This window comes from Mustela nivalis (genome assembly GCF_964662115.1).
Source record: "Mustela nivalis genome assembly, chromosome: 8".
NCBI lineage: Eukaryota > Metazoa > Chordata > Mammalia > Carnivora > Mustelidae > Mustela > Mustela nivalis.
Window position 1 is genome coordinate 19,775,031 of NC_139027.1, and position 13,696 is coordinate 19,788,726.

The 13,696-nt window shown below is 38.8% G+C and overlaps 1 protein-coding gene across 4 annotated transcripts in view; it reads left to right on the forward strand.

The window, feature by feature from the left end:
* The window catches only part of SELENOI (selenoprotein I), a 41,630-nt gene extending 29,323 nt beyond the window's left edge, over positions 1–12,307 (forward strand). For 2 of the 4 annotated variants that reach the window (XM_082745156.1, XM_082745159.1), the window contains exons 8-10: positions 1,231–1,411; positions 2,906–3,088; positions 5,509–12,307. In XM_082745156.1, coding sequence (XP_082601282.1) covers positions 1,231–1,411; positions 2,906–3,088; positions 5,509–5,607 — 463 coding nt within the window. In that variant the 3' untranslated portion in view covers positions 5,608–12,307. The remainder of the gene's footprint in view (positions 1–1,230; positions 1,412–2,905; positions 3,089–5,508) is intronic. The other 2 variants (XM_082745157.1, XM_082745158.1) reach the window with 1 other exon arrangement.
* The last annotated feature ends 1,389 nt before the right edge of the window (positions 12,308–13,696 follow it).

Genomic DNA, 13,696 nt, shown 5'->3' on the forward strand with positions numbered 1-13,696 from the left:
GAACTCAGTTCAAGCACAGCACAGAACTACTGGTGCTTTTGTTACAGCTTTTGGCTCACCAGACAGTCTTCCATTTGTCATTTTTTTGTGGAGTGAATTGGGAAGGTGAGTGTTCTTGTTGAATATTGAGAGGTTTATGTTCTTTTTAGAAATTGATTGTAAGTTTTTATAAGTTGATTCTGTGTAAGTTTAGTCAGCATGATCATAAAATTTCTGAACTTGTGTAGTTTAGGACCTAACCCTTGATCTCTGCTGATTTCCAGGTAGCATTATATGAAAGTTCTTGCCAGAGAAGTGGGGCAAGGGTTAGGTAGGAGTTTCCTGGGTGGTGTTTTTTTTCTTTGGTCTGCACTTCTCCACCTTTGCTTAGCCACACGGAAATTACGTAGGGAACCTGAATGCATTTTGCTGTTTCCCTCCTTGGTAATTTTGCTCCCACTTCTCTCTAGTACTGTTCCTCTGCTTGAAACCCTTCCCACTTCATCCTTCAGCCCTCAGATCTGTCCTGCAGAATCCTAGCTGTGTCCAGCCAAGCTCTATGAATCTTCCCTATTTATGGCAGCTGGCAGGCATTCACAGAAACCGTAAAATTCAAGGCTCTGAAGGCCTTAGAGTTGGAAACATTTTCTCCTCATCTTCTAAGGATGCGGTCCTGATTGGGCGGGATCTCATCCAAGATCGTGTAGATCGTGTAATCAGGAGCAGAAGCCAGACTAGAATCTGGGCTCTGTTCAGATGAGCAGACCTGTCTCGGAGTGTGTGCTGGAGATACCGAGACAGGCTATGGGCAATCTCAGTGCAGTCTTCCCCTGGTGGGTTCTCTGTTACTTTGTATCGTAGCTGCGCTCCCAGGTACTTCCTTGTGGTGTTGTGTGCATTTTATTTCTCCTGTTGGACTGTAAATCTCACAAAACAAAGATCAAGTTCTGTGCATCTTTACATTCCAGGGGACTAGGGCTCAGAAGACTTACATGCTAGTCCTGGCCCTGCCACTTGGTAGCAAGTTAAGTAAATTTAAATTCTCACATCGTCACTTAACTTGTCTGCAAAATGGGTTTAGTAAAGTTGGTTCTATTTGTGCTATGGGAGTATTATGAGTGTAAGTGAGTAAGTGTGAAAGTACTTTGAAAACTACAAAATTAAAAAAAAAGAAAACTATAAAATTTACAAATGCAGTGTAAGTTTTATATGTAATAATGTTCTTTGTATTACCTGATTTCTTTTTTTCAGAAGCTATAAAAATAACACCTTGAAATACAATTCAGTCTATGAAGCTATGGTTCCCTTTTTTTCTCCATGTTTGCTCTTCATTTTGTCTACAGCATGGATCCTTCAGTCGCCTTCAGATATTTTAGAGTTGCATCCAAGAGTATTCTACTTTATGGTTGGAACAGCCTTTGCCAACATCACAGTAAGATTTTTTTTCTCTTTTTTTAATTAAAAAAATTTTTTTTAAAGATTTTATTTATTTATTTGACAGACAGAGATCACAAGTAGGCAGAGAGGCAGGCAGAGAGAGAGGAGGAAGCAGGCTCCCTGCCGAGCAGAGAGCCCAACGTGGGGCTCAATCCCAGGACCCTGGGATCATGACCTGAGCTGAAGGCAGAAGCTTTAACCCATTGAGCCACCCAGGCGCCCCAAGATTTTTTTTTTCTTTTAAAAGTCATAATATATCTAAGGAATATATGACAAAGCTTGATAATTTGAGAAATTTTATATAGTATTAAAAATAAGCAGATTTTAATTTAAAGATATTTTCTATTAGAAACTTGATAGAATTAGAACCCCTAAGACAGAGCATGCTGAAAATGATTTTTTCCTGTTCCAAAGGGCTGCAGATCTAATGATTAATTTAGGGAGCCTGAAAGGGGTTTTTGAGAGAAAACACACACACACACACACACATTTTTAAATCAGCTGATCTTCAGATTGACAGGGAGTAAAAACTTTGTAATAAATAAAATGTTTTTTAAAAGCCCTTTCTCTGCAATGGCCCAGCAAGACAGCAGACAGATAGGAGAGATCAGGAGTTGTTGAGAAGAGACCTTAACGGTTCTGACAACCAGGGAGCCTGTGCTCTAACTCTAAAAACTTAATATGTTTTTACTTTATAAGGAATCCACTGAATTTATGTTTCTGTGTCTGTAACATGTGTTCAATATCACCAGTCCTATCGATTTCACAGAGTTTAAAGATCTGGAAATATTAATACATTATATGAAAGGTATCTCCGAAGGAATAGAACTTTGAGTAAGGTATTGAAAGGAAAGGGAGCCAGAGAGGTCTTGAGGTGTTAATATGACAGTGCAATTGACTTGAAGAAGGCAGCATCTCAGCTCCATGAAGCAGTTCAGTTGTCTGGAACTATAAAAGGCTGTTTTGAAAGTTCTTTTTTTCAGATACCATACGTAAAATTGGGAGAAAAATTTTTTTTTTTTAAAGATTTTATTTATTTATTTGACAGACAGAGATCACAAGCAGGCAGAGAGGCAGGCAGAGAGAGAGGGGAGGAAGCAGGCTCCCTGCCGAGCAGAGGGCCCGATGTGGGGCACGATCCCAGGACCCTGGGATCATGACCTGAGCCAAAGGCAGAGGCTTTAACCCACTGAGCCACCCAGGCGCCCCGGGAGAAATTTCTTTTATCCAAACTGTTACCTAGGCAGAATCCCTTCTTTAGCAGCCTTGCTAAATTATTCTTCCCGACTCTTCTGACACACACTCTGAGGGTCCGTGGGTTTGGAGGTGTGGGCAGATGAGCAATTGAGAAATACTGATTTTAATAATGTCGTGGAACTCTGTTGGCTCAAGTACTCGAATGCTTTTTAAATGTTGGAGTGACTAATTTTGGAAGTGTGTTGCTAATTAAATTTTCATTCATTTTTTTTTTTTTTCTCCTAACTTCAAGTGTCAGCTGATTGTTTGTCAAATGAGTAGCACCCGGTGCCCATCTTTGAATTGGTTCCTGGTTCCTCTTTTCTTGGTTGTCCTGGTGGTAAACTTAGGAATAGCCTCTTACGTCGAGAGCATTCTCTTATATACGTTAACAGCTGTTTTCACTCTGGCCCACATCCATTATGGAGTACGAGTGGTGAGTAATCTAAGGCAGAAGGGGTTCCATTTGGTTCTTGTAAGTACTAGGAAAGGAGATGAGGGGAAAATTTCAAAAGAAAGTTGCTTATTAAAGTAGCTGGAAGAATTTGGCTATTCTCTATACATTTTAAATAATATCCAGGTGCATAATTTCAGATATCATTTCTCTGATGAATATGTCACAGTAACTTCAAATAATTTAAAAGCTGGATAATTATTATGAGGAATTAGTTGTTTTTAAGTAGAAATGTAAATTGTTTTCTTGGTGAATGGAATTGTAAATTCTCACGTACTTTTAATTCTATGAGGACCAAATAATCCCGTTTGTTGATGATTTATTTCTATACTTGCTTCATTAGCATTAGGGACATTTTTACCAGGGGGAAATATTAGGAGAGAATGGATTTAAGGAGGATTTTGCATACCTTAATATTCTCTTCTAAAGCAAGAGAATAGTTTCAGGGCAAATGGACTAAGATAGATAAAGTGAAAATGAGAACCATGCAAGTTTATTTTCTTTCCTCACACTTTAACAGTCTTTTCTAATTAGTTTATGTATTTTAGCATGGTCTTATAAATACAGTTTTTATTGTTGTACAATATTCCATCAAGGAGAGTACTTAATAATTATCCAGTGTACTTAGTTATGATCCAGTTATTTTAACCATTTATGTTGTTTCCAGTTTTTCATCTTTATAAATTAAAGTTCGAGTGAACAATCTGGAATATATTTTTCTTTGTTTTCCAACAGTAGTTTCATTTTTCATAATGAAAAATGTAAAAAGGTATTCATATTATTATTCATATTTTTATGACTCTTAAAATGCTCCTATTTGGTATACTTGTCTTAAAAGGAACCCTGCTCAGACTCAGTTTGAGAAACAAAATGTTTTCTATACCGTTGAACATATTTTTAAGATGGGGGCACCTGTCATGCTTGGTAACTACTTTGTGCTGTGCATATGTTGCTAAACTTAGGTTTCTTCTCTTAGTGTTCTCCCCAAAGTAGCCTACATTTGTTGGGATAAAATAGATGAACAAGGGAGGCCTGGGTGGCTCAGTTGGTTAAGCAGCTGCCTTCGGCTCAGGTCATGATCCCAGCGTCCTGGGATCGAGTCCCACATTCGGGCTCCTTGCTCCGCAGGGAGCCTGCTTCTCCCTCTGACTCTGCCTGCCACTCTCTCTGCCTGTGCTTGCACTCTCTCTCTCTCTGAAAAATAAATAAAATCTTTAAAAAAAAAAAAAATAGATGAACAAAAAAATCCATGATAACTAGGGATTATGACATGAAGACATAATTGTTTTTATTTGCACATATTAACATAAATGTTTCACTTTGTATTAACACTTTTATCTTCTATTTCATCAGTCATGTATGAAATAGAATGTTGTTGTAAATGTCTTTTATAATTGTGTTTATTTATTATAACTCCTCAGAAGCATATCTTTAGGCAACTGTACATAAACCAAGCCAAAACATTTTTTTCTTTAAATTACAGAAGTAGTACATTTTCACTGTTAAAAACCTGGAAAATAAATACAAGTTATTAAAAAAAAAATTCCAGGAACATCTTTTTTTTTTTTTTTTTTTAAAGATTTTATTTATTTATTTGACAGGCAGAGATTATAAGTAGGCAGAGAGGCAGGCAGAGAGAGAGAGGAGGAAGCAGGCTCCCCACTGAGCAGAGAGCCCGATGTGGGGCTCGATCCCAGGACCCTGGGATCATGACCTGAGCTGAAGGCAGAGGCTTTAACCCACTGAGCCACCCAGGCGCCCCCAGGAACATCTTTTTTGTCCGTCTTTGTGCTCTTGCCACTTCTGCAACTTCTAACCAGAAGGTGAAACAGCAATACAAAAAGCATTCACTTTTGAACTATTGACATATAGATAATAACAGTAGAGCTAGAAAGTATCAAATAAATGATATTTGGTAACTGACACATAATCAGGGTCTTGCCTACCCACCAGGAATACCTTAACCAGCATGGCCTAAATCTCATAAAATGTACAGATCTACTTCTATACAGTTTCTTCAGGATTAGGAATGATTACCTAGAAATGCTATAAGCAGTTGAGTCAAACTATGTATGTAAATATTTGATCTACTAGATCTTATAAGTCAGCTAACCCTATAATATTTCAGCAGATTTGGGTGTGAATCTGTGTGGTCCAGAGGGCTCTGGAAAGACTACATGTTGGAGTTAGGTTTAAGTCCTAACCCTCCCAGGGATAGTTCTGGAATTCTACAGAATTCTGTAGCCTTCTAGCTCTATAGCTATCCTAGAAAAGCCTTTTCTTTACTTCTGCTGAGTTTTGCCACATCAGTAAATTGTTATCTCCAGAGGGTGAATTCTGTGTCCTTTGAAAAATTTATTAGGAATGTATTTGTCACTACCTCATGTTCTGGTTTTCTGCAGGTAAAGCAGCTGAGCAGCCATTTTCAGATTTATCCTTTCTCATTGAGGAAACCAAACTCAGATTGACTAGGAATGGAGGAAAAGAACATTGGCCTGTAATCTACAGAAAAAAGTACTGTAAATAAGATGCTTGTAAATATTTCATCCATCACCATTGAACTAAAAATGACCTGCTTAACAGACCTGGGAACTCAAGTTTGTAGAGTACTTGGACAGCAGGAGGGATACAAATGATCTGAACTTATGGAATTTTGGACCTGCTAACTCACAACTTATTTTATTTTTTATAAAACCATGTGGCATTTTGGTTGAGCATAATGTACTTTAGATAAGCAAAATGTTTCTAGTGAGTTTAGCTTCATGAGTCTATGGTATTTTGGTTCATACAGAGTTAAGGATGCTTTGCTTTTATTTTTAAAGTCCCCAAATTGGTTTAGGAACACTGATAACATTAAGAAAATGGCAAAATGTTTTCATATTTGGTACTACTTTAGTAGTAGGTCTTTAGCGGTGGAAGTTATCAATAGCCCAGATCTAAAATAGGAAAAAGGTAAGAGCAAGTCACCTTTAGCAAGAGATGCCAAATGATCACAGAACTATGATGTACAGTTGCCAAATACTGGTTTCTCTTTCCCATGGAAATGCCTTTTTTCCTCATGCGCTGAGAGAGCTGGTATATATATATTTAGATTCTCTAGTGTTCTGGCTCTCTTTGTTTGGGAGAGATCTTGATAAATGACTTAATTTTCTTTTAAAGAAAAATGTTCGATTGACTTAGCAGAGAGTAGATCATAATTGTAGCTTACTCATTGACATGGTTCATCGTTTAAATGTGGCATTTCCCCCCTCAGCTGCAAGTTGCTGAGACTGGGTGCCCGAGAACTATGTTTATATGAATGCATGTGACAGCCCCAGTCTTACGGTAATTACTTGTAGGGAACGCAGGTAAACTTCCTTATAAGAGAAATTTACTTTGGACTTAGAAATCTCATGAGCCTCACTATGAATTCCTGCTATGAACCGTATACAAAATTAGTTTTCTGATTCAGTTTGCCCTGCCTTCCTTCCTACCCTCCTTCCTTCTGTCCTTCCATCTCTTTTTTATAGAGGTGAGAGTGCCGTGTTTTTTATTTCATAAGGTTAAAGAAGTAGAAATTCTTCCCTTCTTGATTTGTCTGCTTCCCCGTTTGAAGAAAGTTTTTGATATATATGCCTTACTGAGTACCTACTGTCTTTAATGTGACCTGGAATAATTTTTGAAGTTTACTGACAAACATAAAAATCCCTTTGATTTAACTGTGGTTGATCTGTAGATTACACCTTTTCATGAATGTGGATATATTATTTCTTTTTGACTCTGTCTCCATTTACTTTGGTGGTGGTGAAATTTACTTGCTGATTTTCTTTAATTTTCCACTGAATGAAGTTTGTGCTTGAATGAAGAGTGTATCTTAAACCCTTTTTTTTTTGGATGGATTGCACTTGGATAAAATAGGCACCACTGTGTTGATATGTAATTAAATTTTTAACCATTATTTATCTATGAATGTGACCATTGTTAAATTTAATTATAGTGTATTCCTTTTTGAATTTCAGTCTGCTGCTTTGTAAAAATAACTATGTAATCGATATTTCAGTTTTTAAATTTGTAAATCCTAATCATTGTCATCCAGGCTATTAGAAATGAGGAGTCAAGGAGCTAACTTACGGTTCTGTATTCATTTTTTTTAAAATGGTTCATAAAGATTGAGATATATTCAGTGACTTTTTCTGAGACTGAACATGGTGAGAAATGGATGCTGGAAAATGTGGATAGTGATTCTGTATTAATAAATCGCCATCATGTAGGTCAGAGAATGAACAAATGAAGTAACGGTAACTCTATTTTTTGTAGACCTTGTTTTTTGTCACCTATAAAATTGAATAGGATTAAGTGGTAATTTGGGCTGGGAACAAAGCTTTGTTTGTTCTAAGGTTTCTGAGCTAATCATTTTACCTTTTGCTGATCTTGTACACAAGAATAAGATTAATCTGTATTATATAAGAAGAGAACTGAGAGATGTTTGTAAATGACAAATTTGGACCACAGGCTTTCTTCACCTTGTACAGTATAGTTTAAAAAAAAAAAAAAAATACCCTTGTGGTGTAGGGTCATGTTCTATACTTTTGGGGCTGTTTTACCTCAGAGTGTCTTTCTGTTCTTTTTCCATTGCATCGAGTTTATTTGAAATGGTTTTGCGCGTTTAATTCATGACCTGTTTCTCTGTAGGGGTAAAGAATTGCGCCACAGTTTTATTGACACCATTAGATGAAAGGTGGCTCTCAACAAGACGAAAGTGAAACTGAGTGTAGTACTGTTTGAGAATACCATGGACTTGTAAATCTTCAGTGGACTTCTGACTTTTTCTTGGTTTAGTCTGCCATCTTGAACTTACCTCGAAAGTCCCCATTTGTTGTTTAGTGATATAGCAGCTGAAGCAGGATTTAACTTGCAAATAGCTCTGTGCATTTGTGTCATACCAATTATCATAACATTTCCAAAGTATAAAAGATACTTCAGGCTTATGCATGATATTTTGGGGTGAGTCTTCCACCCCAGCCTTTCTCCCAGCATACACTGAGCCGCCTTTGGGGAGCAGTGGCATGGTTGGTCATACATGCATGTTTTCTGTACATTTCAGAATGAGTGCCTTAGCCAGGCCAGATGTTTGCTTTGTGTTTCTGCTGACCAAAGTTACCTAGACCTGTGAGAAGTTACTTGTCAGGTTATGGTATGAAAAATGTCCTTTCCTGCTTGTCAGAAATTAATTCCCCTATATTTGAGGGGAGCATGGGATAGAAAAATCCTTAAAATGCCTGGATAGAGTATGTTGTTGCTGCCTTTTCTGATCCTTTACTAACATTCATGATCTTTAGTGCATTACACAGTTTAAGATCATCACAGTTGAAACTGCCATTCTTCCATTTATACATAATAGATGTAGTTCATGAGTTTTAGTTTCAAGTAATGGAGTGAATAACTTCAAAATAAAAACCTAAATAGTCCTTGGCCTTTTAATAATATCATGCTTAAAATATTTTAAATTCTAATTTTAAAAAGCTCCATGCTGATTATGGTCTAGAATGTTCTACTACTACCATCATGTCATTTATTTTAATATAGAGGTATGGGGAAGAGGAGTGTATGTCTAGAGTTGCCCAAATTCTAAAGAGGTACTGAGAAAGAATTAATCATGACCCGGAGTCGGCTTTGGGGGAATCTGGAAAAGAAAAATCAGGCATAGGGTCCATCTGAAGGAGAAGAAAGGATCACCTTAAATGCCCAGTGCCTATAGTGCTCAATGATCCTAATGCAGTGCAGAGTTTAAAATAGTTAAAATTTAAATCGTCGTTCCGCCACTAACTTCAAATTCAAATGTGAATTTGAAAGGTTCCCAAGTGTTCAGTTTTCAAAGAATTTATTTTGTAGTCAGTCAAAAAACATTTGGAGTGTTCCTTGCTTTCCAAAGTAGACTTTTCTTCTATAACCTGTGGAAAATAAAAAGATAAACTGAAGGTGTTTGAATCAAAGGGTCTCTTTCCCCTTTATATTTTAACTAGAAGCCTCTGTGTAACTCTTCCTTTTCATTCTTCAGCCAGTCTCTCTTTTGACTTGCTACACCTAGGACAGAGACGCCCACTTGCTTTGAGCACCTAGGTCTTGCCACATTCCATATCTCCTGGATTGCCTTAGATGTCTTGACATGTCAAGGACTGGGAACGTGCCAGAGGGAACAGAGTAAACCGATAGGCTAGAACTTTTGACTTTGGGTCCCCAAAAAAGCCAAAAACAAATACAGAAATCTTTGGTTGTGTTGAGTCTTGTGTTCAGAGTGGCTTTTATCTTGACCTCAGTTCTGGTCTTAATTGAGTACTCTATAGGAGATATCTGGTCAGATTAGAATTTTCTTCGTCCTGTGAGGTGTCTTTGTAAGAGCAGGCCCTTTCTTGAGCACCCTCTGGGTGAATAACCTTCCTAAGTTAGCTGCCAGTACTAGAACCTTCCAGAAGGAATTTTAATTAGTATGCTGCATTTGAAGCACTTTGACATGTACATTTTAAGTGAGTTTTAACAGTAAAACGGTGTTAAACTAACCACTGTGAAACTTGAAAGTGTGATGCTCTGTACATCTTAGGAAGCTTAAGTAGATTTCTGATTTTTCCTTTATTAATTAGGTAACCCATGTGATTTGCATATTTTACTTTTCATCTTTGACAGTGGCACAGATGACTGACATATTGGTAGGCAGTTACATTACGGTGTATGGTAAATCATGGTTGTGTAGCTTTTTCAGAGAAAGTGTCGACATGTTCCTTTTGTGGAACCATGGGAGTGGGATTTATTGGCTACTGCAAAATAAATGTAACCTTACTTTTTAATCCACTTGCTAATAATATGCTTCGCTCTTTAATAAAAAAGTGTTTAAGAGATAGTAATCTAGCTGGGTTTTTGTTTTGTTTTTAGGCAGGGACCTACTTTTTAGACAGAGATCTTAAATGAGCTTATATTTAGGGAAGCAAAAGATGTTCTGTCATTTGTAACCCTCTCACAGGTGGCCTGAGTGAGGGAGTGGTGTTTCATTTTGTCAGAAAGGCCAGGTTCCCAGAATTGGAAAATAGTACATGGACTGATTTTAGAATATTTCAACAAGGCCTTATCTCTGTAGGAAAGTCCATTTGGACCTAACAGAAGGTTTGTCTGGTCTTCTACAGACCCATTCATGTTGTTTTACTCTTCACAGAATCATTTTTAGAAAGGTAGGCTAAATCAGAGTGGTGCTGTTTTTAAACCTTGTGAATTGGATCATGGCCATATAGTACCTAATGTGACATGGAACTTAGAGACAGTATTAAAGATACCAGGTGTGGGGGAGCCTGGCTGGCTCAGTTGGTAGAGCGTGCGACTCTTATTCTCAGGGTTGTGTGTTCGAACCCCATGTTCAGTGTCGAGATTACTTAAAAAAAAAGAATCTTAAAAACAAAAATAAAAACAATACCAAATAACCAGGAATGGCTAAATGCCAGGATGCCTGATGGCTCTTTGGCTAAAGTCTTCTCTTGACCAGTTTCTGTGGATAATGATTAAGATTAGACTTGATTTAGTTTTTTTTTAATTAAAACACACACAATTTGCCATCAGTCTGATATTCTTGACAAGCAATTTTTTAAAAATCTCTAAAGTAAGTTCTTCACCTTACTTGGGACCTGCTTAGTTAGTATGTGATGTTATTAACCCGTTATGGGAGGAGTTTTCATTTTGCAAGATCTGTGAATGTTGCGTTTTAAATCTGTTTGAATTACTGGTATCATTCAGCAGCAGGCTCTAACAACTGCCAGTTACAACTGCCCACAATATTAACACTGTAGGTTATTTTGCTTAGCTAACTTACCCTATTAGCTTTCAAGAGACAAAGTCCCAGTGACATGTAATGACTTGCTCGTTCCAAAATGTGCCAAGAGAGCGGACTTCAGTATTAAACTCCAAATTTCAATTGTTTAAAAAAAAAATGGCATTTTTCTCTGGGTAATGGGGAGGCAGTGAATTACTGCCCAGGTGCAAACTCCCTACCACCTACCTTGTCCCCTTACCCTCCCATCCAGCGTATAATAGGTTAAATTTGCAGGAATTTAACTGTAGGTAGAGAAGTTGGTACTTTTCCGAGTAAGGCTTCATGCCCTGTGACTAAGAAGAGGTGGCGGGAATCACGGCCGAATCAGTCACTCAGCTGTGTTGCTTGAGCCATCGCAGTTCGCTTTGGGGAACATTCTGAAATGAAAGGATGACTCCTTCCCTTCTCAGGTCCCTAGAAACAACCCCACTTAAGCAGCCGGCATGTGGTAGCGACAAGTAGAGTATATTAGAGTGGAAGATAAAGGGGAGCACAAAGTCTTTTGTTTCCTCTTTCAATTCGTTCCGTGAGCTTTTTCATCATCGGTCTGTCCAGAACTTGGTGTGTTCATCGTAAATAACATAGCATTTACTTGACCTGGTTATGGTCATGGTGTGGCGTGTGTATGTACCTATTTAATATGGACACATATTTCTGCATTATATGTATGATACGTTCCTTTACCCGTGCAGTCCGTTCTTGATTATCTGCAACATGGTGAGCCCTCATGAGAGTGTTCTCTTCTCATGGACCTAGCATGTAACCTGTAACTCTGTGAAGCCTCTTCCCGCTCCCGAGCCACAGTCTCTCCTATTTGCAGTTCCTCTTCATCCCCAAGGAAGGGCCTTGAAATATGCCACTTTGTTTCCCTTTCAGCAGGGATTGCGAATGAGAAAGATAGCTGCTTCCACAGGGTTTGAGGCTTCTGGCTCTGAAGGATGATGCAGCCCATTCCTGGCCCAGAGGCAGCTGGGGAGCAGTTGTGCTCAAGGGCTCGTAGAGGGGATAAAATCCAGCCCTTGCCGAACGGGGACTTCATACCTTGCTTAAATTCCTGAGCTCCAGTGTTGCGAGGTCTTAGGTAATTTGACGCACAAATAGATGACAGCTGTGGGTTTTCACCGTCACTTGTCACTTTCGCATCATTGGTGTTACTGTTCCCTATTGCGAGCCCAGATAATCAAGACCCGACTGTTTCTTGCCACTGGATTCTGGAAGCCTTGCCCTTTCAACTGGATTTATGTTTGTTTCTGCTGCTGTGAACCCCAAAAGTAATGCAGTAGGTTTTAATTTAAAATTGTTTAATTCTATTGTTGATAAATATTTATTGTAATAAAAGTAAAGAGTAAATAATTTTTAAATCCTTTTAACTGTTTTCAGATTGTCTTCTTTGTCCTTGGTAAGTGCAGGAGGGGAGGGAGCTGTGGGGAGAAAATAATGTCCAGCCACTTGCCTAAGATCTTGTTACTGATTATTTTAAAACAAAACTTTAAATGTTTTTTTCTTTTGTTTGTTTAAAGAAAGATCAGTCCAGGGACGCCTGGATGGCTTAGTTAAGTGTCTGTCTTTGGCTAAGGTCATGATCCCAGGGTCCTGGGATCGAGCCCTGCCATGGGTCTTCCTGCTCTGTGGGGAACCTGCTTCTCCCTCTGCCCTGCCTCCCACTCATTCTCTCTCTCTCAAATAAATAAAATTTCTTAAAATAAATAAATAAAAAAAATAACCACCAGCCTGCTTGCTGCCGGGTGTTCTGCAGTCCTGGGCCCTGTTTCAGAAAGCAGAGTACCAGGCAGTTGGCAGTAACAGCGGTTCATGGTGTCCTGCTCTTGACTTCCCCAGAGCTGGGCACTGGCAGTATATAATAATACTGGGTCACACTCAGGTTAGTTTGTGAGGTGGTTGTCTCGTACTTAAAAACATTTTCCTACAGAAAGAATGTTAATTTTCCAGACTAATTCCATAAGAACTGAATGACCCACACTTGGTACAATTAAACGTTAGTGTATGAATCATAAGCTTTATTGAAAAACCTCATATTTCCTAACATTGCTTCTGAGACTATTTCCTGTCTTTCCATCAGAATTGATCTCCCCACTTATAGCAGCAGGCATTAACTTTTATTTATTTATTTATTTTAATTTCCTGTAAGAGGTTTAAAGAAGGCGAGGGGTAAGTCCTATTGCAGCCCAGGCTGGCTGTCCAGCAGTGTGCTCATAGTCCCCTGGCCCTCCCAGCCTCTTGGTTGCACCAGCAGTTAGCCCTGCCCTTGTATCTGCAGACCGCCAGCACCCAGTCCGTGCCTGGTAGCATCACAGGTGTGTCCTAGGTAAGCAGCACGGGCCTGTCCCAGCCTAGCCGCCGTGCTTCCAAAATGTCCTGCTCTTCTTCCTGCTCTCATCTTTTCTCCTTGCTTGCAAGTTCCCCTAAAGCAAACTTGATATCTGCTCCTTCCATTTTTCTTTTTGCCTTCATTCTGAAAATTTCTCAAGACCTCCCAAGCTTTTATTTTTTTATTTTTATTTATTTATTTTTAAGATTTTATTTATTTATTTGACAGAGAGAAATCACAAGTAGTCGGAGAGGCAGGCAGAGAGAGAGAGAGAGAGGAGGAAGCAGGCTCCCTGCTGAGCAGAGAGCCCGATGCGGGACTCGATCCCAGGACCCTTAGATCATGACCTGAGGCGAAGGCAGCGGCTTAACCCACTGAGCCACCCAGGCGCCCCCTCCCAAGCTTTTAATGCCATGACCATTTCTTAGTC